General features: G+C 39.6%; 1 protein-coding gene across 3 annotated transcripts in view; it reads left to right on the plus strand.

Annotated features, from left to right (window-relative positions):
• The window catches only part of LOC109402508 (nitric oxide synthase), a 354,219-nt gene that overhangs the window by 132,018 nt on the left and 197,397 nt on the right, over window positions 1–24,804 (plus strand). For all 3 annotated transcript variants that reach the window (XM_062849368.1, XM_062849370.1, XM_062849369.1), the window contains exons 2-3: window positions 22,235–22,829; window positions 23,062–23,590. In XM_062849368.1, coding sequence (XP_062705352.1) covers window positions 22,675–22,829; window positions 23,062–23,590 — 684 coding nt within the window. In that variant the 5' untranslated portion in view covers window positions 22,235–22,674. The remainder of the gene's footprint in view (window positions 1–22,234; window positions 22,830–23,061; window positions 23,591–24,804) is intronic.

Below are 24,804 nucleotides of genomic sequence, written 5' to 3' on the forward strand. Positions count from 1 at the left end.
TCCGCAAAGGCCAGTTGAATATCTGTTGAAAGCAACGCTAGACAATCGTTTGTTCCTTTGCCCTTGCGAAACCCGAACTGTGTATTTGAAAGCAAATCATTCGATTCAACCCAATGGTCGAGTCGTGATAGGATCATTTTTTCTAACAATTTCCTTAAACATGATAACATAGCAATTGGGCGGTATGAATTATGATCAGACGCTGGTTTACCAGGCTTTTGAATAGCTATTACTTTGACCTGTCTCCATTCTGGCGGAACAATGTTATTCTCCATCAATGAGTTGAACAGGTCCAGTAATCGTCTTTTCGCGATATCTGGGAGATTTTTGAGAAGATTGAACTTGATCATATCGCGTCCCGGAGCGGAATTGTTTGATGAAAGAAGAGCCATAGAAAATTCCAGCATAGTGAATGGTCTGTCCAGAGAACCGTCTCCTGAGGATGTTTCCCAAGAAATCGGTTGTGCTGGGACTGAGTCTGGGCAGACCTTTTTCGCGAAGCTAAATATCCAACGGTTGGAGAATTCGTCACTCTCATTAGAAGAAGAGCGGTTTCGCATGTTGCGAGCCACTCTCCAAAGCGTTGTCATTGAAGTTTCTCTAGAGAGGCCCTCAATGAAGTGTCGCCAATAACTACGCTTCTTCGCTTTCAGCAGGTTCTTCAGCTGTCTTTCGAGCTTAGCATACTCTTGAAAAAGATCTGAAGTACCATGCCTACGAAAAGCTTTGAAAGCATCAGATTTTTTAAGATACAACTGGGTGCAATCATCATCCCAGCCTAGTGTGGCGGGTCTTCTTTTGAAAGTTGCACTTGGAACTCGTCGTTTTTGTGATTCTAATGCACTCTTGTATATCAGTTCTGATAGGAATCGATATTCATCCAAAGGTGGGAGGGGGTTGAATGATTCGATGCCAAAAGATACCGCTTCTGCATATTTTTGCCAATCGATATTCCTTGTGAGGTCAAAAGGAACCTGAATTGGTTGGTCTGACCTTTCACTATTATGCTTTATGGTGGTTATAATGGGCAAGTGATCACTACCATGAGGATCCTCGATTACCTTCCACAAGCAATCGAATGATAGTGAACTTGACCCCAGTGATAGGTCGAGACGACTTTCTTTGCCGTCAGATGCAATACGTGTCACTTCACCTGTATTTAAAATGTTCAAATTGAAATCGTCACACAAATCATAGAAAATGGCCGCTCTATTATCGTCACATGGTTCGCCCCACCCTGTACCATGTGCGTTCATATCACCCAGAATTAAAACTGGATGTGATAGTGCAGCAACCGCATTCCAAAGATGACGCCGGTTAATTGAAATTCTTGGAGGAATGTAAACGGAAGCTACGCAAAGTTCTTTACCCTTTACGTTTATTTGGCAAGCGACGATTTCTACGCCAGGATGAGTCGCGATTGGAATTCTATAAAATGAGTAAGTCTTTTTGATCCCCAAAAGAACCCCTCCATAATGGTCATCTCGATCCTGGCGTATAATGTTAAAATCGTGGAAGTTGAGTTCATCTTCAGAAGAAAGCCATGTTTCACAAAGGGCAAATATATCACAGTCAGAGTTGTGAATCAAAAACTTAAACAGGTCTAATTTAGGTTTTAGACTATGACAGTTCCACTGTAGCACAGTGATCATATCTTGTACCTCACTTGATGAATTATCCATCGAAAGATATGATCGCAGCAAGGAAGGGCCATGATTGTGTCAGATTCCGAAGATATTCTTCTACTGTAGGTATAAACATATCAATAATGCCTCTAAATGTTTCTGGAAGGCTGAGGGCATTATATAAGCGATCCACGAGAACCCTAAAAGTAAACAGTCCTCGCTTGGGTCTAGGAGGCTTGCTTGAAGTGCGAGGAACTTTGGTAGCTTTTTTCTTGCTACCTTGTCGAATATTTGTCTTTGAAGTGTATTTAACAGGCGGAGACGGGGATGACAGATTCTTGCTACAACATGGATCTGAAGCTAAAGGAACCTGATTATTCGGAGTTTTTAAATTTACCCCGCCTCCTTTGACATTAGGCAAACTTTTGAGGGAAGACTTCAAAAAGACCTTTCGGCGCAATCCCGGGGAAGATGATGACTTCCTTTTTCCAGGTGCGTGTACCTCCGATAGAGATCCACCCTCATCAGTTTCGCCATCGTCCTGATCATCGGAAGACAACTCCTGATAGGGATTTTCAACTGGGACAGCTGATTCAGACACGGAATCTGGTGTTTTAAAAGATTTCACCATCTCCGCATATGTCTGTTTGGAGCGCCTTATGATAGAGCGACTCTCATTTCGAATGCGTCTTTTGTAAGCCGGGCAAACTTGCAAGTCATGTGGATCTCCACCACAGTAGCTACATTTTTCCGCTTCCTGTGTGCAAGAGTCCTCCAAATGAGCTTGGTTGCATTTGCCACAACGGGGCTTGTTGTCGCAAAAGCTATCACTGTGACCAAACTGCTTGCATTTGGTACAATTAAAAACCTTCGGCCTAAAAAGATGCACTGGGTAAAAACCACCATCGATTACTACAAATTCCGGGAGGACGGAACCTGGAAAAGTCACTCGAAAAAACGCTGAAGGCGAGTACACCTTTTTATTTCCTTCCATGGAAGCCTTAGATAAGCGTTTACAGTCTAGGATAGCCACATCAGGAATTGACCTATTTTTGAATCGACCAAAGCCGGTCTTGATGTCCTCACATGTCAGCATTTCGTCGAGGATCTTCCCCTCCACCTCCACTTCTCGTGCTGGCACATAGACCACGTATTCAACAGTAAACGCTTCGTGTTGAGCAATTTCATTTGCTGCTTTGTAGCTAGGTGCGGTAACACGCAGCTTGGATGCTTTCACTTGGTGAACAACGGTCCCAGGATACTTACGCGTCAGCTCTCGAGAAATCGAAAGCATATTCAATGGTTTGCATTTGCGCCGGAAATAGACAACCCAAGGCCCAGGCGAAGATGGCTGATAAAACCGCGTACGAGCAATGATATCATTGGGAGGCGTTTCGCCTCCATTGGATTCATCCATGCACAGGAGAAGAATTAATACAAAATTGGTTTATATTTTAACACACTCTGTGTGGAACGTTAGCTAATAAGAAGAAAAAAAAACCGGCAAAAAAAAAAAATTCACAAGAAAAAATATATATATAAAGAGAAAAAAATTTTACAATTGCTCACTCTGGCCTCAGCCCACTGTTGAGCCTCAGCCCACTGTAGAGCCTCAGCCTACTGTTATTGCAAAGTGGACAAACAACTAACACGTGATGACGTGATGAGCGGAGGAATGGAACAACACAAAACGAGATCGAATATCGATTATACTTATCGAGTGTATAGATAGCTGTTTGTTGGTGATGCCTCGGATGCACAGACAAAACGCTGCTGCTGCTTTTGTATCACCCGTCACACTCGTCACCGCCGCCGCCGCGCGCCGCCGTTGATGTCGGGCCCGCTATTGATGGCGTGGGTAATTAAATTTCTGTTGCACAGTGCACTATTCCAATGCCTGCTTCCTTCCCGCGATCGCGGATCGCCCAAGACAATCGTCTTCGTCCTCGGTAGGATAAATAACTCGCGATATAAAAAACCACTAGGTGGGCAAAAAAACTCCACCGGCTACAAAGCGATTGACTGCGATTCAGACACGGTACACACGACCGGCTGCTTCAAACGATCGGTAAGGAATGATTGCAAAATAGTTATTTATGCAACAACAAATGATGATTTTTTCAGCACGAGTCGTACATTTATCCAACGAGGCTTGCCGAGTTGGATAAATACGACGAGTGCTGAACAAATCGAGTTTTGGAACGAGTTACATACAAAGTTTTTTGTAATTACGTAAAAGACCCATTTAGTGCGATCTTTTCTAGCTACACAAACATGTATCAGTAGGAACCACGTGCGCGCGCTCATGCTTGTCGGTGTAGTTTTTCGTTTGATCAGGTAGGCTCTGGCGTAGTAGGCGTCACCAACAATCGAGCTCCCGTTGTCAAACAGTTGTGTGCGGGCAAAAGCAAAAGCAGGTTCAGCAGCTGCCTCTACTCTTGATTTTCAGTTCGAATCCTAATTGAAACCGTCCTGATTCAGATTCAAGCTGCTCAGTAGATGTAGAGGCAGAGGCTGAATCTACGGAAGGCATTATGGTAAGTAAAAAGTGCGTACGAGCAAAAGTGCCGAAAAGTGCTACTTTTCAGCACTCTTAAAAGTGCCGAAAAGTAGTACTTTTCGGCACACTTGCATAAGGGGTGAAAAGTAGGCCATTTCAGCATACTTCAGCCAACTGAAATGTTCAACTTTTCACAACGTAATTACAAAAAAGTTTTCTCGACGTAATTTATGGACGACCCCTTATTCGAATTTCTGGCTACGCCACTGACTGTTCCATGAAAATAAAATAACAAAAACATATATTTTCATACGTTTTTGAATTTTGGTTTCATTTTTATATGTGATTCGATTATCCGGAAAATTCGATTATCCGGAAAATTCGATTATCCGGAGTGAAATAAAAATCGATACTCCGGATAATCGAGTCCGACCTGTATTAGATATCTCATTAGATTTCAATAACACTAAGTTTTTTTATATAAAATAAAATCATGATTGATATACTCTGTTGCTGGATACAAGTAACAGTAATCATCGCACCAAGCCCCGCTTTCGATAAAGCCTCTCATTTTCAAAGTAGAATACCACCTGCACAATAAAAGGCGGGTAACAATCACCATTACACCGATTTTATCCCACCGAAAGCAAACGAAAACAGATGATTACAGAACAGAGGGTTCTTTTTGTTTGTTAAGCCGAAATGAAGGCTTCATTGAAATGAAAAGCTTTGCCGTTTCTTTTTGTTGCGATTGTCCTTGTTGCCTTAAGGTGAAATGAGATCGCGTTCAGGCGCATTTCTGACTCGAATGTGACGAAGGGTGCTAATGAAATATTTATGAGCCTCGGAATGCGCGATTCTTTTATCTGTAGCTTTAAAAGATTTCATTGTTCAATCTACAAATACGAACGTAATATATTCACACACGGTTTGTTTTTAATGTGAAAACCAGTACTTTCCCTTAATCCTCCCCACAGAGCATTGACTTTGTCTCAGGTGAATCAGTCTTAATTTAGGTCGGGCGCCTACCGAGACCGACAGACTTCAAATGGTCGAGTGGCATTGTAAAAAAAGCACACAGATTGTACACTTTTTTCTCCCTAGAGGACCTACCAAAGCACACGAGGATATTTTGTCTTTCCAAGAAAATGAAACAAATAATGGAAGCATTACCGGTTGAAGCCGCCCCATCTACAGTCTGGTGGAAGATTTTGCCTTTTCGCAGTTTCTCCTTACTGTCTGTCGGGTCGGAGACGCGCCGCAAATGTTTGGGCTGAGGCTTTCATTCGTGAAACTTGTTGCGATAATTTACGATGGCAGTCAGGTGAGAAGCGGATGAGATGGTTTGTTGGGTACGCCGGAGGAGCCGTGCAAGGAAATGGAGGAAATTGACTAATGGGATGAATTTGAATGTCGCTTTTCCGATTTCAGGCGAAGTAACTTGCTTTCTTTTTTCCGTGTCCCTATGCTTCCATTGCATTGAAACACGTGCTCTTCTCTTTTTTCTTTTGTTCTCTTCTCTTCTCATCTCTTTCTATTCTCTACTCTTCTCTTCTCTTCTCTTCTCTTCTCTTCTCTTCTCTTCTCTTCTCTTCTCTTCTCTTCTCTTCTCTTCTCTTCTCTTCTCTTCTCTTCTCTTCTCTTCTCTTCTCTTCTCTTCTCTTCTCTTCTCTTCTCTTCTCTTCTCTTCTCTTCTCTTCTCTTCTCTTCTCTTCTCCTCTCTTCTCTTCTCTTCTCTTCTCTTCTCTTCTCTACTCTACTCTACTCTACTCTACTCTACTTCTTTTTTTATTTTCTTTACAATCCTGTACTGGTTTTTCCTTTTTTCATCTCTGAAAACATTATAACACACAAAGTTTTCAAATTTTCACCCCACATTGTGTTTCATGTTTCAATAAGATCAAAACGAACTCTTGCTTTTCTATTACAAAGTAGCAAAGCTTCTGCAATACTCACTTCACTCTTACTAGCACAAAAACAGCAGGCCCTCGTTTTATGGTAATCAGTTCAATATGTGTGCCTGGCACCCAAACCGCAAAACAGCAAAAAGTAATTCAATTGATGATTTCGCTTTTCACCCCATCGATTCCTGAGAGAGGAGAAAAAATCGACAATGAAGGTTGCTGCGGTGGAACGGCAGCGGCACCCACATGTTGACAAACATCATTTTCCAATTTCAAACTGTTGCAATTCAAGCGACTCCCGCTGCATACTACGGATTACGTCGTCGTCGTTGTTGTCGTTGGAAGTGCATACTACGACTCCGAAACTGTATGCAGTGTGCCAGCATGATGTCGAATTGATAGCTATAAAATGTGCATTGAACTGAAACGGTTCTCTGACGATGACGACTCACCACCGACCGACATGGATTTGCAAAAGAGAACCTCAGTGTGTAGACGAAACTCTAAGACGACAACCGACCACCATAGAAGAGACGTGATTGAGCTATTTCACCATTGTGAACTGGAAACACACTAGCAGATTGCTCCCCCGGTTTATCACTGCAGCAGCAGCAGCAGTGCCATCTTCCCATCCACTACTGTTAGTTTAAAGAAGTGGTAGAAAGGAAAACCCAGCATCTCCAGCAACATTCGAAATGGAAATGCTTCTGCAATCCAATGTTGCTCTATATCCACACACATACCCACATGCACGTTTGTGATTTCCTCTTGAATAAGTGAGATTTATTCTCCGATCAAGATCCGAGCAAGGATCCGGTCTTCTTCTTTTCCTGCGCGCTGTCTTAGATGTGGGAATTTAACCTAGACGAGCTGAGCCATGCTGCTAGACAAGATATCGAATATCGATAAACGTATACGTTTCATGTGAATGTGAAAGTGTGGTGATTTCAATTCGGTGGATGGACAAAGCTTCAATTGGTTATTGATATTGATGGGTTGTCGGTTGCAATCGTCTTTTATGAGCTTGATACGGCTACACAGTCCGCCGGCAGATGGATTATGGGTCACGAGGATGACGTGCTCCCAAAGGAACTCTGGATAGTTTAGGAATAGAAGATTGGTTTCATGATGAAAGCAAACATTATTTTAACTTCTCAAAGTGAAATTAATGAACAACATTCGTTTGACATGAACGAGTACAGAGTCGGTCTGCTGAAGAGCAGGTTCAAAAAAGTCCAGGGTACACAGTTTTTATTTCAATTATGCAAAGGCAATGCAATTGGGAGAAGCTTCAATTTTTGGTTAGTGTGAAGTAACATTTCAAAGTTTTTTTTTATGATCTACTAGCTGTCCCGGCAAACGTCGTTCTGCCTGCCTATTGTGTTTTTTGGCGTGCAGCTCCATAGGGACGTCCCCGGCGAAGTCATCTGTATGAGAAGAGAACCCCCTGTTTCAGAGACCGGAGAGGTCTCACACCAAGCTAAGAACCTTCCCCGGTCCCAAAAATACCCACACACAAAATTTCACATCGATTGGTTCAGAAGTTTCTGCATCCATAACGGTCAGACAGACAGACAGACAGAAATTAATTTTTATATATATATATATATATACACTAGCTGACCCGGCAAACCTTGTATTGCCCATTTTAAATGTGTTGTTGTAGTTTTTTTTACAATTGTCTAACGCATTTAATATTAATTTTATTGTGTTGTTTCTGAAATTCTTCGCATCTCATGCATATTTTAGTAATGTCACGGGTTTTTTAAACAAATTATGTAGTTGACTTTCCCAACTTTTTCTACATCTAAACATAGCCACCCTGAAGTTGAATTGAACTGTGCAAAAATCATGCCGATCGTTCTAACAGAACTTCTATTAGAACATGTTTTTTGCCTGAGAAATACACAGTTTGTGTTTGGATTGCTTGAACAAATTTTATCTATTGTTTCATTTATGTTGAGAGAAAGCCACTTTTTCATAACAGTGTAATGTTTAAGAACAGCCTATTTTTAAAAGAAGGAAAATTTAAGATGAGCTGCTTGGTTACCAACTCTTTATCAATGTAACTTAAAGTGACAATCTCCCAAAGTGTTAACCTTGGCGTTAACAATTCGATCGCCAAATATACATCTCTGATTAAAAGAGGCAAACATTTCCGATGTAATTTTTAGTAGTGTCGTCTGTTTCATTTATATTGTGTCCTCTTGGAGAGGGGTCTCCACTATTTAAGAAACATTTCTTGCCTTCATAAACCTCAACATGCTAAAGGGAACCCTTGATTGATTCTTGAATAACGAAGAAATGTCTGTTGTATGGGAGCTCTCCTTTCCAGAAGAGGCAGATTTTCCACATAGAGTTAACTTCAAGATATTTTTGTCATTAATAACACAGCTCGGTCCCACAGTTTATTCGTCTGTGTTTCGTAAAATGGTTCATTCTTTATTATACCAACTAACATAACCTCATAATGTTTGACTGCTATCAGGTTACTTTGACAGATCTTAATCCTTGTGGATTTCCTGGAGGAATCCCTTGAACCAATTCCTGGTAAAATCTCTGAAGGAATCCTTAAAGGAATCCCTGGATTCTTGGAATAATACCTGTATAAACTTCGGGAGGATGATTTCCTGGATAAATTTCCGTTATAGTTTCTGAATGAATATCTTGATTAATTTCTGCAAGAAATTCTTCGGTAATTTCTGCAGTAGTTCCTGGGATAATTCTTGGTGGAATTCTTAAAGGTATTCCTGGAGGAGTCCCAGAATCAAATCTTGAAGAAATGCCTGAATGAATCCCTAGAGTAATCCCTATGAAAATCCCTGGAGGAGCTCCTGGATGAATGCCTGAAGACATGCCTGTGCGAATTCCTGGAAGAATATCTAGAGACATTTCTTGAGAAAATTCGGTCTGGACGAATTTCTTGAGGGTTTTCTTGAAGAATCGCTGGAAAACTTTCATGTAGAATTCTTAGATGAATCCTTTACATAATTTCTAGAGAAATTCCTCGAGGAATCCCTAGTAGAATTTCTACAAGAATTTCATGAAGTATCTCTTGATAAATTCCTGAAGGATTTTCTCGAGAAATCCTTCAGGAATCTCCAGAGGAATCCCTGCAGAAATTCCATTAGGAAATTCCAGAGGAATTTCTGGAGGAATTCCAGGAAAAAATCTTGGAGTAATATCTGGATGAATTATTGGAGGAATCATCGGAGGAATTCCTAGAAGAATTTTTGGAAGAATCTTTAGAGGAATCCTTGAAGGAATCTCTGGTAAATACCTGGACCAATTCCTGATAGAATTCCTGGTGGAAATGCTGGTGGGATTCCTGGAGGGATCCCTTGAACCAATTCCTGGAGAAATCTCTGGAGGAATCCTTGGAGGAATACCTGGAGAAATTTCTGGCAAAATTCCTCAAGGAAACCCTGTAAGAATTCCCGCTGGAATCCCTGGAAAACTCCAGGAGGAATTAGGGATGGTGGGGGTAAAGTGGACAGGTGGGGTAAAATGGACAGGGTACGGTTTCATGGTTTTTATTGTTTTTCAAAATGTTTTAACGATTGAAGCTTATGCCTAAGCATGAACCATTATACTTTTGCTGATCTTGAACATTATAATCAAATAAACCTCTTCAAAATGACAAAAACTTTAAAAATCACGAGAAAAATCGAAAATGATGTAAAATCTGCTTATCATTGCTAAGGTTTTTTCGTGAGTTATTTTCAAATTATTACAAGTTTTACACCCTAAACTAATAAAGTCCACATAGAAGAATATATTTGAATGAAATAAAAATTTATGTTTTGTAAAAAAAAGTTTTGGAAATAATTTTAACATAATCAGATGGTGGGGGTAAAATGGACAATCGGTTCAAATTTCACCAAAAATTCATAATTTTTTTTGCAAACTCCAGAATCATCAGCCGTCATGCATGTCGTGAGATAGTTGTAGTAAAAAGTTACAAAAAAAAAATATATCTACAAAATATCATTTTCATCCAAAACAGTGCTAGTTTTTTACACTATTTTTACAATAATGGTTGAAGTGTGTTTCAAAGTTTGTATTAAAAGTTTGAAAACAACAAAATAAAGGTATCGTATGAAATTTGATAGTTTGCATTTAAAAACATAGAAATAATATGCTGTTATATAACTTTTAACGACTTGTTCATTTTACCCCATCGATTGTCCATTTTACCCCCACCGATTTTTTTCACGCTATTTTTATGCACGTTTTGGAGAAGAAAATAATCAAAGAAAACAATATTTTTTAAATGCAATCCCTTACAAGATTTCTAGTGTATATCATTATTTTCCATGTTACTCGGAAAAGCAGATGAATTTTGCCGCATTTCCACTGGAAACAACCACAATGCTTAGGTTGTCCACTTTAACCCCACCATCCCTACTGAAGAAATTCTTGAAAGCATTTCAAAAAGAAATCTCTGGAGGATTTTCTGGATCAATTCCTGGAGGTATTCTTGGTAGCAATCCTGGAGGAAATGTCTGGATTAAATGCAGAATTCGTGAGGTAAATTCTGCAGGAATTCTTGAGTTAACATCTGCAGGAATTCCTGGGGTAATTCTTAGTGGAATTCTTAAAGGTATTCCTGGAGGAGTCCCAAAATTAAATCCTCAAGGAATGCCTGGATGAATCCCTGGAGGAATCCCTATAGAAATCCCTGTAGGTATTTCTCAAAGAATTCATATAAATTCATATAAATATATAAAATGTCCGATAATGCATGGGTTAAAATTTAAAGAGCATGCATAGGCGAATCAAATATATTATAAATAACTTGCCCTCCTCCATACTTACAATCTGAAATACCTTTTCCGATCAGCGGCTCCATATCAAGCCTCGGTACTCCGAGATTCCATATATTGAAGTCCACCTAGACCTGCACGGCACTGCACTACTTAGTGGATCGTAACAAACATCATCCTTGATCTAACCAAGCAGTATCGTCGGACCGATATAGTCTGTCCAGGGTCCACCTACCGTTAAGTGCTATCAACCCTTCCCGAACTTCCAGCAGCGGTTCACAATCACCATCATAAATCGTCTTTGGCATCACAGCTTCAGGACGCTAACCCATTCAGTCCATTGTCATTGCTGTACTTAATCCAACCGACTTTACCGTTGATATCCGGGGGACAAAAGGTTATATTGTCCATGCAAGCAGGCATCTGCGGCAAAAGCAATTTAGTTGTTTCCGAGATTTTCCGATGCAATCATTTTTTATTACACTTTTCCGACAACCGTCGTACTTCCTGCCTACAGCTCCTTAGGTACGTCCCCCGGAAAGTAATCTGTATGGGAGCCCCCCGTTCCCGAGACCGGAGAGGTCTCACAAGCTAAGAACCTTCCCCGGCTTCAAACATATCCGCATACAAAATTTCACACCGATCGGTTCAGTAGTTTCTGAATGCATAGCGGTCAGACAGACAGACAGACAAACAAACAGAAATCCATTTATATATAGATAGATAGATAGATAGATAGATAGATAGATAGATAGATAGATAGATAGATAGATAGATAGATAGATAGATAGATAGATAGATAGATAGATAGATAGATAGATAGATAGATAGATAGATAGATAGATAGATAGATAGATAGATAGATAGATAGATAGATAGATAGATAGATAGATAGATAGATAGATAGATAGATAGATAGATAGATAGATAGATAGATAGATAGATAGATAGATAGATAGATAGATAGATAGATAGATAGATAGATAGATAGATAGATAGATAGATAGATAGATAGATAGATAGATAGATAGATAGATAGATAGATAGATAGATAGATAGATAGATAGATAGATAGATAGATAGATAGATAGATAGATAGATAGATAGATAGATAGATAGATAGATAGATAGATAGATAGATAGATAGATAGATAGATAGATAGATAGATAGATAGATAGATAGATAGATAGATAGATAGATAGATAGATAGATAGATAGATAGATAGATAGATAGATAGATAGATAGATAGATAGATAGATAGATAGATAGATAGATAGATAGATAGATAGATAGATAGATAGATAGATAGATAGATAGATAGATAGATAGATAGATAGATAGATAGATAGATAGATAGATAGATAGATAGATAGATAGATAGATAGATAGATAGATAGATAGATAGATAGATAGATAGATAGATAGATAGATAGATAGATAGATAGATAGATAGATAGATAGATAGATAGATAGATAGATAGATAGATAGATAGATAGATAGATAGATAGATAGATAGATAGATAGATAGATAGATAGATAGATAGATAGATAGATAGATAGATAGATAGATAGATAGATAGATAGATAGATAGATAGATAGATAGATAGATAGATAGATAGATAGATAGATAGATAGATAGATAGATAGATAGATAGATAGATAGATAGATAGATAGATAGATAGATAGATAGATAGATAGATAGATAGATAGATAGATAGATAGATAGATAGATAGATAGATAGATAGATAGATAGATAGATAGATAGATAGATAGATAGATAGATAGATAGATAGATAGATAAATAGATAGATAGATAATACCAGAGAACAGACATCCAAGTCCAGTTCCGAAACTGTGTAAGAAATTTAACGGCCATTTGAAATCGGCAACACAAGTGGAAACATCGTGACGCTGCAATCGGTTAATTTTCCATACTAATTTAATTCACCACTTGTTGACCCCGTAACGTGGGTAGATCACCTTAGAATGGTGCGTTGCGGTGTGAGATCAACCAAATCAAATTTTGATCTTGATATTTACCGTCTTTTTAAATATTCCAAGATCAAAGTTTGATGCTCTTTTCCTTGTGTTTTGTAGTATTTGTGTTTCAATGTACTGCTAATTAACATTTTATTTCAGCAGGATTCAGGTAAATGTATCGTACGATATAAATAATATTTTAAAAATATGTAACTGTGGCGAGCGTATCACTAATATGTAGCTTATTTGACGTACGATGTTAATATCATTGGCGTAAATACGGGGGGTCTAGGGAGGGCTTAGACCCCCTCCTCTCCTCTTCTCCTCTTCTTGGCGTAACGTCCTCACTGGGACAAAGCCTGCTTCTCAGCTTAGTGTTCTATGAGCACTTCCACAGTTTTTAACTGAGAGCTTCCTCTGCCAATGACCATTTTTGCATGTGTATATCGTGTGGCAGGCACGAAGATACTCTATGCCCAAGAAGTCAAGAAAATTTCCTTTTACGAAAAGATCCTGGACCGACCGGGAATCGAACCCGTCACCCTCAGCATGGTCATGCTGAATACCCGTGCGTTTACCGCCTCGGCTATATGGGCTTAGACCCCCCTAGAATCCGAATAGCCCCCCCTAGAAAATCTTCAAATTACACTGCGAATCCTCGCTGGATATTGAAATTGGCTCTCAAGCCCCCCCTAGACATTTCATCTAGTGACGCCAATGGTTAATATTATTTTATATTTCAGATTATCAACCGAAGAATCAAGTAATTCAACCAAATGCCAACAAGATGACGAGGAAACCAGGATGAATTGGGCAGACAACTGATTCGAAGCAGTCTAACAATGGTGTGCCTGAACGTGAACCAAGCGTATCTTTTGGAGTTTACCCTTCCGCTAACAACACCCAAATTCCCGTGACACCTAGGCCTGAGAGATCGTAGAGTTGTCTACATTTTTCATACACACCAAGAAAATATCATGTAATTTTAAGTGTCCTGAACCTGACATATACGAGCATCTTGGAAAACACAAATTTAGAGGTTATAACATGTAAATTTACGTCTTTCAAGACACCCCAAAATAAAACTTATTTTTTTCTTAGCAATCGCCAGAACCGATTTGACAGATAAAACAGAGAAAAGTAAAATATTGTCATGCATGGGATACGAACACCGGATCTGCTGATCGTGAGCCACGTCGCTCACCACTCAGCTATTTCACCGAGTTAGAAGATGGCTGATGAACGTGATACTGATTCCACGTTTCTGGTGAAACAGATTTGTTGACATCTAACGCAACCAACCAGCACTTACATGATGCGCGTAAAATTGAGTCCAATTTGTGTTTCAGTCTTGAAACGTTTACGTTTTTTGGTGATTCCGTTTCGTGGAAATTTCAGAATTTCTAAGTGTGATAGTGAAGATTGAAATCCTTACACAACTTTCTGAATGAAATTTGTTCTTGCCTGGATGTCTGTTCTCTGTGATAATACATACGATGAGCAATAAAAAGCATTTTTTGGTCACGGTATTCAACTTCAAATCCTGCAATTCATAAAGTTTTACTGGATTCATATTGTCTTTTGTTATTAAAGTTTTTTTTTTAATTCAAATACCCCATCGATAAGTAATTGATGATCTACATATGTTCATACAGCATAACATGACATCGTGTATTTGTCACATTTAACAACGAATCAACAGATTGCAATGGATTTCCCTGGAATTGGAACGAGCGACAAGCTGTTCAGACGAATCCGTGCAAACAGAAAAAAAAACAGTATGTATTGTAATGCTTCCCTCGGTGGATGTCATCGTCGTCATCGCCATTTGGGGCTGGGTGTCGTGTCGATACACTCAGATTTTCCGTGATTTCTTCATTGTTGATCGCCGCCCATCGTCAAATATTTCCACATCGTTAATAAAAACGCGTTAAGCAACCGGCAATCAATCGTCGTCGTCGTTGTAGTCGCTCGCTGGCAGTCACTTTATCTGCTGTTGAGATTGATGTCCTTGTGTGAAGTGCTTTTTCCTGATGTAGCACATCCCGTCGTACATCGTCCTATCAAATCAAAAATCGTTCGGATGTTGCTGCACAGGATTTGAACTACTCTACGTACTTTCTCCCTCCATCATGATCCCCATCTACCAGTTGGACAAATTTAATCTAATTGACGGTAAACAAGTGTCGCCGCAACAGCTGTTGTGGTGTTAGTTGAGTTAGGTAGACCAAAGTGGCAAAGAAATTAATCGGTTTTCCCATGTCTACCATCGTCCCCAATTAGGTTTCTCTCCATCCATCCATCCATCCAGCCATCCACCCACGCAACAATGTATCGTCAAGGGTGGATGATTCCTGCTGGTTGGTTGGAAGTAGTTAATGAACTCACAGGGAAAGCAGATAGGAAAGTGGCAATTGATAGCCCACGCCATGCCACGTTAGGGAACCGGCTCAGGGGCTGACGATCAGAGAGAGGGATTTATTTACGGACGATTTGTCACTGTTAGCGTAACGTGAGGTAATCTGTGGGGGATTTTCGAAGTAATCCCACGCTACGCTACGCCAAACGTCATACCAGCGCAGCGCCAGCGATAGGTAAGCGATTGTTAAAATTTCTGGCAAACAAACGCGGAAACAGCGAAAGATCAACATTGGGATTAATGGTTGAGTGATTTTCGGATTTGGGTGTTGGATTGGGGGTTTTAAATTTTTCGATCAGATGTAATGGAAGGGGTTCAACGAGCTGAGGGGATTGAATTGATTGCCTTTTATCTTGTTATCCTTTAAATGCTGAGCGCATTGTTATGATTAAGTATATCGATAAAGCGATGCATATTTTAAGAAATTCGTAATTGAGGGGCACAGAATCAAAGGGGTGTAAGTGACCATTTTGTCGATTTTGAGCTGAGCACATCATAAAATTCTTCAGGTTTCAAGCTTTCAGGAACTTTTTTAAGAATGTTTTTACGATAATTGGAAAAATTACAGTAAATCAGAGAAAATTGGGTTGATTTTGAAACTTAATACATTTTGTATGAGATAAAAAAAAATGTCAAAAACTTTAAACCTCATTTACTCGAAAGTTGGTTTTTGCCACTTACACCCCTTTGTTTCTAACCCCCTCAATTCATTATCTTATTTAGTACAACATCATAAGATTGAGACTGCTATTTCTGTTTAGCGTAGGGATGGTCCCACTCCCACATTCGCCACTTAGCCACCTCTCACGGCCTGGTCTGCCCATCTTGTCTTCTATGGTTAGGCTGACCAGATTTGTCCCGTTTAAATACGGGACACAAATTGGAATTGATGGGTTTGAGATATGAATGTCCAAAAACAGAAGTGGATGTTTTTTTTTTATTTTTTTTTATTATCTGTATTAACGAGATTTTTAGCCCTAGGATAGTTCATCTCGGGGCCCACGCTTTCCTTTCTTCCGAAGGAAGAACTCACATTTTGCGAGTTTGTCGGGAGTGGGATTCGATCCCAGGTCCTCGGCGTGATAGTCAAGTGTTCTAACCATCATACCAGGTCCGCTCCACTAAGAAGTGGATGTTGTTAATAATGCTATTTTAACTGTAAAGGACGAAACATTTAGTCAAAAGCATGAACAATACTAGTAGCGAGTATTTGGAAATTTAGGTGTCCCGTTAAATACGGGACGGATGGTCAGCCTATCTATGGTCCACGTCAACATGTATCATCCAAATTTGTTGTGTATACCAGGAAATTCTGCAACAATTCCAGAGGAAATTCTGCAAAAAAATCCAGAGGAAATTCTGCAACAAGTACGGAGAAAATTCTGCCGGAATTGCGGAGGAAAATCTGCAAGAATTCCGGAAGAAACTGCAATTCCGGAAATTCTGCAACAATTTCGGAGGAGATTCTTGGCAAGAATTCCAGAGAAAGTTCTTTAGGAAATTCTGCAAAAAATCCGGACGAACTTCTGCAAGAATTCCGGAGGAAATTCTGCAACAATTCAGTTGGAAATTCTGCAACAATCTGGAGATAATTCTGCAAGAATTGCGAAGGAAATTCTGCAAGAATTCCGGAGGAAACTCTGCAAGAAATTCGAGGGAAATTCTGCCAGAGTTTTAAAGAAAATTCAACAGGAAGTGCAGAGGAAATTGTGCAAGAATTCCGGAGAAAATTTCTGCAAGAATTCCGGAGAAAATTCTGCAATAATTTTGGAGCAAGTTCTGCAACAATTCCGGAGCTCTGCAAGAAATTCGGAAAAAATTCGGCCAAAGTTTTGTAGAAAGCTCTGCAAGAATTGCAGAGGAAATTCTGCAACAATTTCGAAGGAAAATCTGCAACAAATCCGAAGGAAATTCTACAACAATTCCGGAGGAATGTTGGCAAGAACTTTGGAGTAAATTCAGCAAAAATTCCGGAGCAAATTCTGCAACAATTCCGGAGGAAATTCTGAAACCATTCCGGAAGAAACTCTGCATCAATTCGGAAGGAAATTCTGCAGGAATTCCGAAGGAAGTGCTGCTAGAACTCCGGAGGAACTTCTTCAAGACTTCTGGAGGAAATTCTGCAAGACTTTCAAAGGAAATTCTACAATAATTCCGGAGCAAATTCTTCAAGAATTCCGCAGGAAATTCTGCAAGACTTCCCTAGGGATTTTTGCAAGAATTTCATAGGAAACTCTGCGAAAATTCCGGAGGAAATTCTTCAACAGTTATGGTGGAAATTCTGCAAGAATCCCGGAGAAAATTTCTGCAACAATTGCGGAAAAAAATCTGCAAGAATCATGGAGGACATTCTGCAACAATTCCGGAGGAAATTCTGCAACCATTCCGGAAGAAACTCTGCAGCAATTCCGAAGGAAATTCTGCAGGAATTCCGAAGGAAGTAGGGTAGGTAATCAAAATTTGAACCAAATTGCGGCTTTCTGAAGCAGTGCAAATTTCAAGTGATTTTTTCTCCCACATGGAAATAATTTACTACGGCAAAATCGTATGTACATGAAAGCCACAGGTATAAGCTTTCTGTTAAATGGTAAATAGTTTGTATTTGCACCGAATTTTATTGAAATATTTGATTTTTCATCAACAATGATTTTAATCTTAATTTGAACCATCGTAATCATAATTTGAACCAATTTTAATCTTAATTTGAACTACTGGCGGCAGCAGCTCGAGCAACTCACAAAACAGCCAATTCCATGCTAAACAATGAAAAATCACATGAATCTGCTAATTCTCATATCTATTTTTCATCAGGCAGTGGAATCTCAACTCAGAATGTTAGAAATTCTTTAGGAATTTGGAAACTAAATTTGGATTTTTTCATCCCCCAAGAGTAAACAAAGCCACCACTAGCGCAATCTACAGGCCAACACTAGAAGCTCACCCCCGTTTACTAGTTCAAACTTAGATTACAAATGGTTCAACTTAAGATAACATTCTCCAAGTAAGAATCACTTAAATTTGATAATTTTATGACAAATAATGCGGAATATTATTCGGTTGATCGATTCTACGATAAATAAGCTTTCATTTGACGTGTTCACATATTGCATGTGATAAAATGCATGAGCTGTACGAGTGCACCGAAAATGTGCTTTTTCTTGGGGGAAATGGGTGAAATCACAGTGATTTTTCAATTGCCTGTTTTCCATGACAAAAACGCTTTTTTCAATGCTTTTAAAGTCCATGTTATCAGGTTATATTACGGAAAGCTGTGTAACATCTTTTTCGGGACAATGTTTGCCTGAAAAGTACGTCGTTTTAATGAATTTCGAAATGGTTCAAATTAAGATTACAATTTGACTAGTTCAAAGTTTGATTTCTTACCCTACTGCTAGAATTCCGGAGGAATTCGAAAATTTCGAAGGAAATTCTGCAGAATTTGCGGCGGGAATTCTGCAAGAACTCCGGAGGAAATTCTACAACAATTCCGGAGAAAATTCCCCAAGAACTTTGGAGGAAATTCTGCAAGAATTCTGGAGGAAATTCTGCAATAATTCTGAGGGAAGCTCTTCAAAGATTCCGGACGAAATTCTTCAAGGATTTCGGAGAAAATTCTGCAAAATTTATGGAGAAAATTTTGCAACAATTCTGGAAAGAATTCTGCAAGAATTGCGGAGGAAATTTGCAAGAAATCTGGAGGAAACTCTGCAAGAAATCCAGAGGAACTTCTGCAATAATTTCAGAGAAAATTCTGCATTAATTGCGGAAGGAATTCTGCAAGAACTCCGAAGAAACTCTGCAGGAAACTCGGGGGAAGTTTTGCCAGAGTTTTGGAGGAAATTCTGCAATAAATCCAGAGGAATTTCTGCAACAATTCCGTAGAAAATTTAGAAAGAATTTCGAAGGAAATTCTGATAGAATTTCGAAGAAAATTTTGCAATTTCAGAAGAAGTTCTGCAAAAAATCCGGAGAAAATTCTGCAGAATTTGCGGAGGAAATTCTGCAAGAATTCCGGAGACAATTCTGCAAGAATAGCGGAGGAAATTCTGCAAAAATTCCAGAAGAAACTGCAAGAAATTTGGGGGAAGTTCTGAAAAAGTTTTGGAGGAAGTTCTGGAAGAATTTCAGAGGAAATGCTGAAACAATGCCGTTGGAATTCAGAAAGAATTTCGGAGGAAATTCAACAACAATTCCGAAGGGAATTCTACAACAATTCCGGAGGAATTTCGGCAAGAACTTTGGAGGAAATTCTGAGATAATTCTGAGGGAAGCTCTTCAAAGATTCCGGAGGAAATTCTTCAAGGATTTCGAAGAAAATTCTGCAAAATTTACGGAGGACATTGTGCAACAATTCTGGAAATAATTCTGCAATAATTGCGGAGGAAATTTGCAAGAAATCCGGAGGAAACTCTGCAAGAAATTTAAGGGAAATTCTGCCAACTACTCCGGAGGAAATTCTGCATTAATTCCGGAGGAATTTCTGCAAGAGCTTTGGATGAAATTCAGCAAGAATTCTGCAATAATTCTGAGGGAAATTCTTCAATGTTTCCGGAGGAAATTCCGCAAGAATTTCGGAGAAAATTCTGCAACAATTCCGGAGGAAATTCTGCGAGCAATACGGAGGAAATTCTGCAGCAATTCCGAACGAAATCCCGCAGGAAAAACTTCTTCAAGACTTCTGGAGGAAATTCTGCAAGACTTCCGGAGGAAATTCTGCAATAATTCCGGAGCAAATTCTTCGAGAAATCTGCAGGAAATTCTGCAAGACTTCCCTAGGATTTTTTGCAAGAATTTCATAGGAAACTCTGCGAAAATTCCGGAGGAAATTCTACAACAGTTATGGTGGTAATTTTGCTAGAATTCCGGAGAAAATTTCTGCAACAATTGCGGAAAAAAATTGCAAGAATTTTGGACGAAATTCTGCAACAATTCCGGAGGAAATTCTGCAAAATTTCCAGAAGAACTTCTGCAACAATTTCAGAGAACATTCTGCAACATTTCCGGAGGAAATTCTGCAAGAATTCCTAAAGAAACTCTGCAGGAAATTCGGTGGATGTTCTCCAAGAATTCCGGAGAAAATTCTGCATTAATTGCGGAGGAAATTCTGCAAGAATTCCGAAAGAAACTCTGCAGGGAATTCGGGTGAAGTTCTGCCAGAGTTTGGAGGAAATTCTGCAAGAAATCCAGAGGAATTTCTGCAACAATTCCGTAGGAAATTCAGAAATAATTTTGAATGAAATTCTGATAGAATTCTGCAGAATTTGCGGCGGGAATTCTGCAAGAACTCCGGAGAAAATTCAGCAAGAATTGCGGAGGAAATTGTGCAAGAATTCCAGAAGAAACTCTGCATGAAATTTGGGGAAAGTTCTAAAAAAGTTTTGGAGAAAATTCTGCAACAATTTCGAAGGAAATTCTGTAAAAAATCCGGACGAACTTCTGCAAGAATTCCGGGGGAAATTCTGCAACAATTCCGAAAATCTGCCAGAGTTTTAGAGAAAGTTCTGCAAGAATTGCACAGGAAATTCTGCAAGAATTTTGGAGGAAATTCGGCAACAATTCCGGAGGAAATTTAACCAGAGGAATTTCTACCAGAGGAGGAAATTCTGCAAGAATTCCGGAGGAAAATCTGCAAGAAATTCGAGGGAAATTCTGACAGAGTTTTCGAGAAAATTCTGCAAGAATTTTGCAGGAAATTTTGCAACGATTCCGGTGGAAATTCTGCAACAACTTCGGAGGAATTTTGGCAAGAACCTTGGAGGAAATTCAAACAATTCCGAAGGAAGTTCTGCTTGAATTCCGGAGGAAATTCTGCAAGAATTCTGGAAGAAACTCTGCAAGAAATATGGAGGAAATTCTGCCAGAGTTTTGAAGGAAATTCTACAAGAATTCCAGAGGAAATTCTGCAACATTTTCGGAGGAAATTTCGCAACAATTCCGAAGAAAATTCAGAAAAAATGTAGAAGGAAATTCTGCATGAATTTCGGAGAAAATTCTACAACATATGCGGAGGAAATTCTACAACAAATTATGTAAGAAATGCGGAGGAAATTGTGCAAAAATCGTGGAGGAAATTCTGCAAGGGGAAGTTCTGAAAATATTCAGAAGGATTTTTTTTTAAGAATTTCGAAGGGGAACCCGCAGCATTTCCGCAGGATATTCTGCAAGAATTCCTGAGGAAATTTTACAATAATTCCGGAGGAAATTCTGCAACAATTCCGGAGGAAATTCTGCAAATTCGGGGAATATTTTGCCAGAGTTTTGGAGAAAATTCTGCAAGAGTTCTTGAGGAAATTCTGCAATAATCCCGGTAAAAATTCTGCAAAAATTCCGGAGTAAATTCTGCAAGAATTTTTAAGGGAATTCCGGAACATTTCCTGAACATTTCGGAGGAAATTCTGCAAGACAGACATCCGGACGAAAACCTGCAAGAATTCCGAAGAAATTTCTACAAGAATTTCGGAGGAAATTCTGCAACAATTTTGGAGGAAATTTTGCAAGAAATTCAAGAAAAAATTTGCCAGAGTTTTTGAGAAAAGTCCGCAAGAGTTCCGTAGGAATTTCTGCAAGAGTTCCGGAAGAAATTTTGCATGAATTTCATAGAAAATTCTGCAAGAATTCCGGAGGAAATTTTACAAGGATTCCGGATGAAATTTCTGCTACAATTCCGGAGGAAATTCTACAAGAATTCCGGAGGATATGCTGCAAGAGTTCTGGAGGAAATTATGTAGGAATTCCGGAGGGGATTCTGCAAGAATTTCGGGGAAATTATGCTTTGTGAAGTTCGTATCACGCATTTCCCAGCCTTCACCGTAGCTTTTATCGTTCGCTAACTATTTGTTCTCTATTTCCAAACTGATTGTAATAAATACTGCGGTTAACGTTAATGGAGAATCTAAAACCAAAAAATGCCATAACGAATAGGTATTCGTTAAATGCACAATTTCACGAACATTTTCTGTGCATTGATCTGTATCTGTATCAACAATCCAATTCAATCGTCAGTTGTTAATCTGTTTAATTTCTGTCATTTCCAGATCAACTGCATCCCAATCGGAACGGAAGTGTGCAGCAGCAGCACGCCGTTGGATAAACATCAATTGCCATCCCGTCATATCGCAACGCAATATCATCAAACCTCCCTCGCGGCGTTATCCTGCCATTCCGGTTTGCCATCGCTCGCCGGAATCAATTGAAAGTGTCATCGATAGTAATTAAAAGTGATTGAAGTGAGCCGTTTCGCGCTGACTAAAAAAACCCAAGCTCATCGTGCGGATGGGTGTTCTTATGGGAGTTTGCATCCTGTCGTGTCGTCGATAGATAGAGGAGTCTATAGCGCAGTGCGGTGAAAATTTTGAACGCAATAGCGAGGTCCCGGAAAGGATTTCATTGGCACTTCTAGTGCTAACTGAAGAGGCAGCCGTGTACAGTGCACAGTGCGGACATTGATGTGAATGATCGGAAAAGGTGCTACAAAATGATGTCACAGCACTTGAACTCGATGCTAGAGCATCTGAAAATGGGCTCGCTGATGAATAAGGACAAGGGCCAGCGGAGCACCACGGGCAACGGAAGTGTCACCAATCACATCGGCAACGGGTTCAACAACAACAGTATTGCTGCTGGATTAGGGTAGGTGTGATGGGTGTTGGAGAGCTATTAGGACCAGAGGTTCTCAATCTGTTTCTATTTGTTATCTGTTAAATGCTATCTTCTGACTTTTACCTTCTTAACATCTTATATGTTTTATCTTCTCATTTTGTGCAAAAAGTTGCTTATATCCTTTAAAAGTTGAAACGAGAAATGCTATATATTCCTACTATTGTTGACAACCACTGGATTCAATTTCCCACTTCTTCCACAGTGCGAACAACAATAACAACAACAGCATGACGAGCATCCAATCACCGGATAACAACGGATCGGTGGTAGATGGATCGACAGTGTTTCACGAGCACCGTGTCGAATCGGTCAAGACGATGATGGGCTCGAAAGCCACCCCGACCAACGATCAAGTGGCCAATAATCACCAAAGTAAATCTAATAACACTCTTACCGACGGTGGTGGCGGCCCAACAACCACGGGCCACAGCAAGTACGACCCGTCACGCAAACGATGCAGTATCTCGGTGCACGGTCAGCACAATCTCCAGAGCTCCAACGGGGATGCCATCAGACCCGGTGGTGCCGGAGGAGTCTGCCGTGAACTATCGCCCCAATCGTTGCGAATACACCGGAAATCCTCGCATGACATTCGCATCCTGGGCGCGGACGGGGAGATGCTGCTGCACGAGGGCGGTGGCAAGATGCCAACCGTGGTGAAACCGATCAAACTGAAGAGCATCACCACCAAGGCCGAGTCGTACGACACGCTGCATGGGCGCGCTACCGATGTAAGTACTGAACGACCTGGTGGGATATGCCCAATAATGTATATGCATGCCTGCATCATCATATTCAAACCTATCCAGGCACGGATGATGATGAGGGAGCTGAAATGGCTTTCGATAAATATTCTGCCACAAAATGGGGAAACCACTTTTGCGTGAAGAGTGTGATTTTTTCAATGCTTCTAGATCATCGATCAGAAGGCAGGCGGTGGTTTATCTTATAGTAACTTGTGGGTGGAAGAACGTTTGACCGAATGACTTTTGACCGAAAGAGACAACGGATTTTTCACTGGGAATTGAGAAAAATAATATAAATACTCCGCATGACACAGAGATACACCAAAATTTCATAATCGAACATTTCCAGTCCAAAGCACGAAAAATGTACCATTTTTGACTACATTTTTTTTTTTCAATTTGAACTAGATTTTGTTCATGCACTGAATTTCGTGAATCATTTACTTTTGCATCAGACGTTAAATTAGATCGGACCATCTGTACGCAGCAGAAAACGGGGTTTCGGAGCACGTTTGCAATAATTCGTCCTATCACATCGGCAGAGTGTGTTTTACAATATGTGTAAGTATGTTATGGCTACAATTTACGATCGCCGATGTTCGGCATTAGATTGTATTCTATCTGTGGTATACAGTAGAAAGTTAAATAACAACTTTTAAGTAGTTTTTACAAATTTTGTTCTAGTAATTGGATTAGGAATTCAATTTAATCAATTTATTAGTTTAATATTCAAATTTACTAACACATGTCTTGACACCATTCAATTATTATGGTAATGATCAAATCACATTCAGGAATGATTGTATAAGTTGGGCCATTGTATCCCACTCTGGCATTTTGGACTTTGTTCCCCTAGGATCCCCTACCCTCACTGTGGTTCATAATTGAACTTGGGAATATTGTAACAGATTGTAACTATGGTTTGCTTGAATGGGTCGATCTCAAATTTTGACACGGAACTGCAAGTATACTGAATTATACGTATACGAAGTACGTCATCTTTTCGTTCAAAAGTCTGGGCGTGACAAGGCATTCAAAATGTGTAAAAGTGATCAGACAGCGGAAAGCGTGTGAATCAAAGGGGCAATGCTGTCCAATCACTTCCGCACATTTTCAATGCTTTGTCACGACTCTATATTCCCTAGACAAATAAGCCACTGAAAACGTAATGATTCTGCGAAATAGAAAGCCAAACTGAT

The sequence above is a fragment of the Aedes albopictus genome, chromosome 2 (genome assembly GCF_035046485.1).
Source record: "Aedes albopictus strain Foshan chromosome 2, AalbF5, whole genome shotgun sequence".
Classification (NCBI taxonomy): Eukaryota; Metazoa; Arthropoda; class Insecta; order Diptera; family Culicidae; genus Aedes; species Aedes albopictus.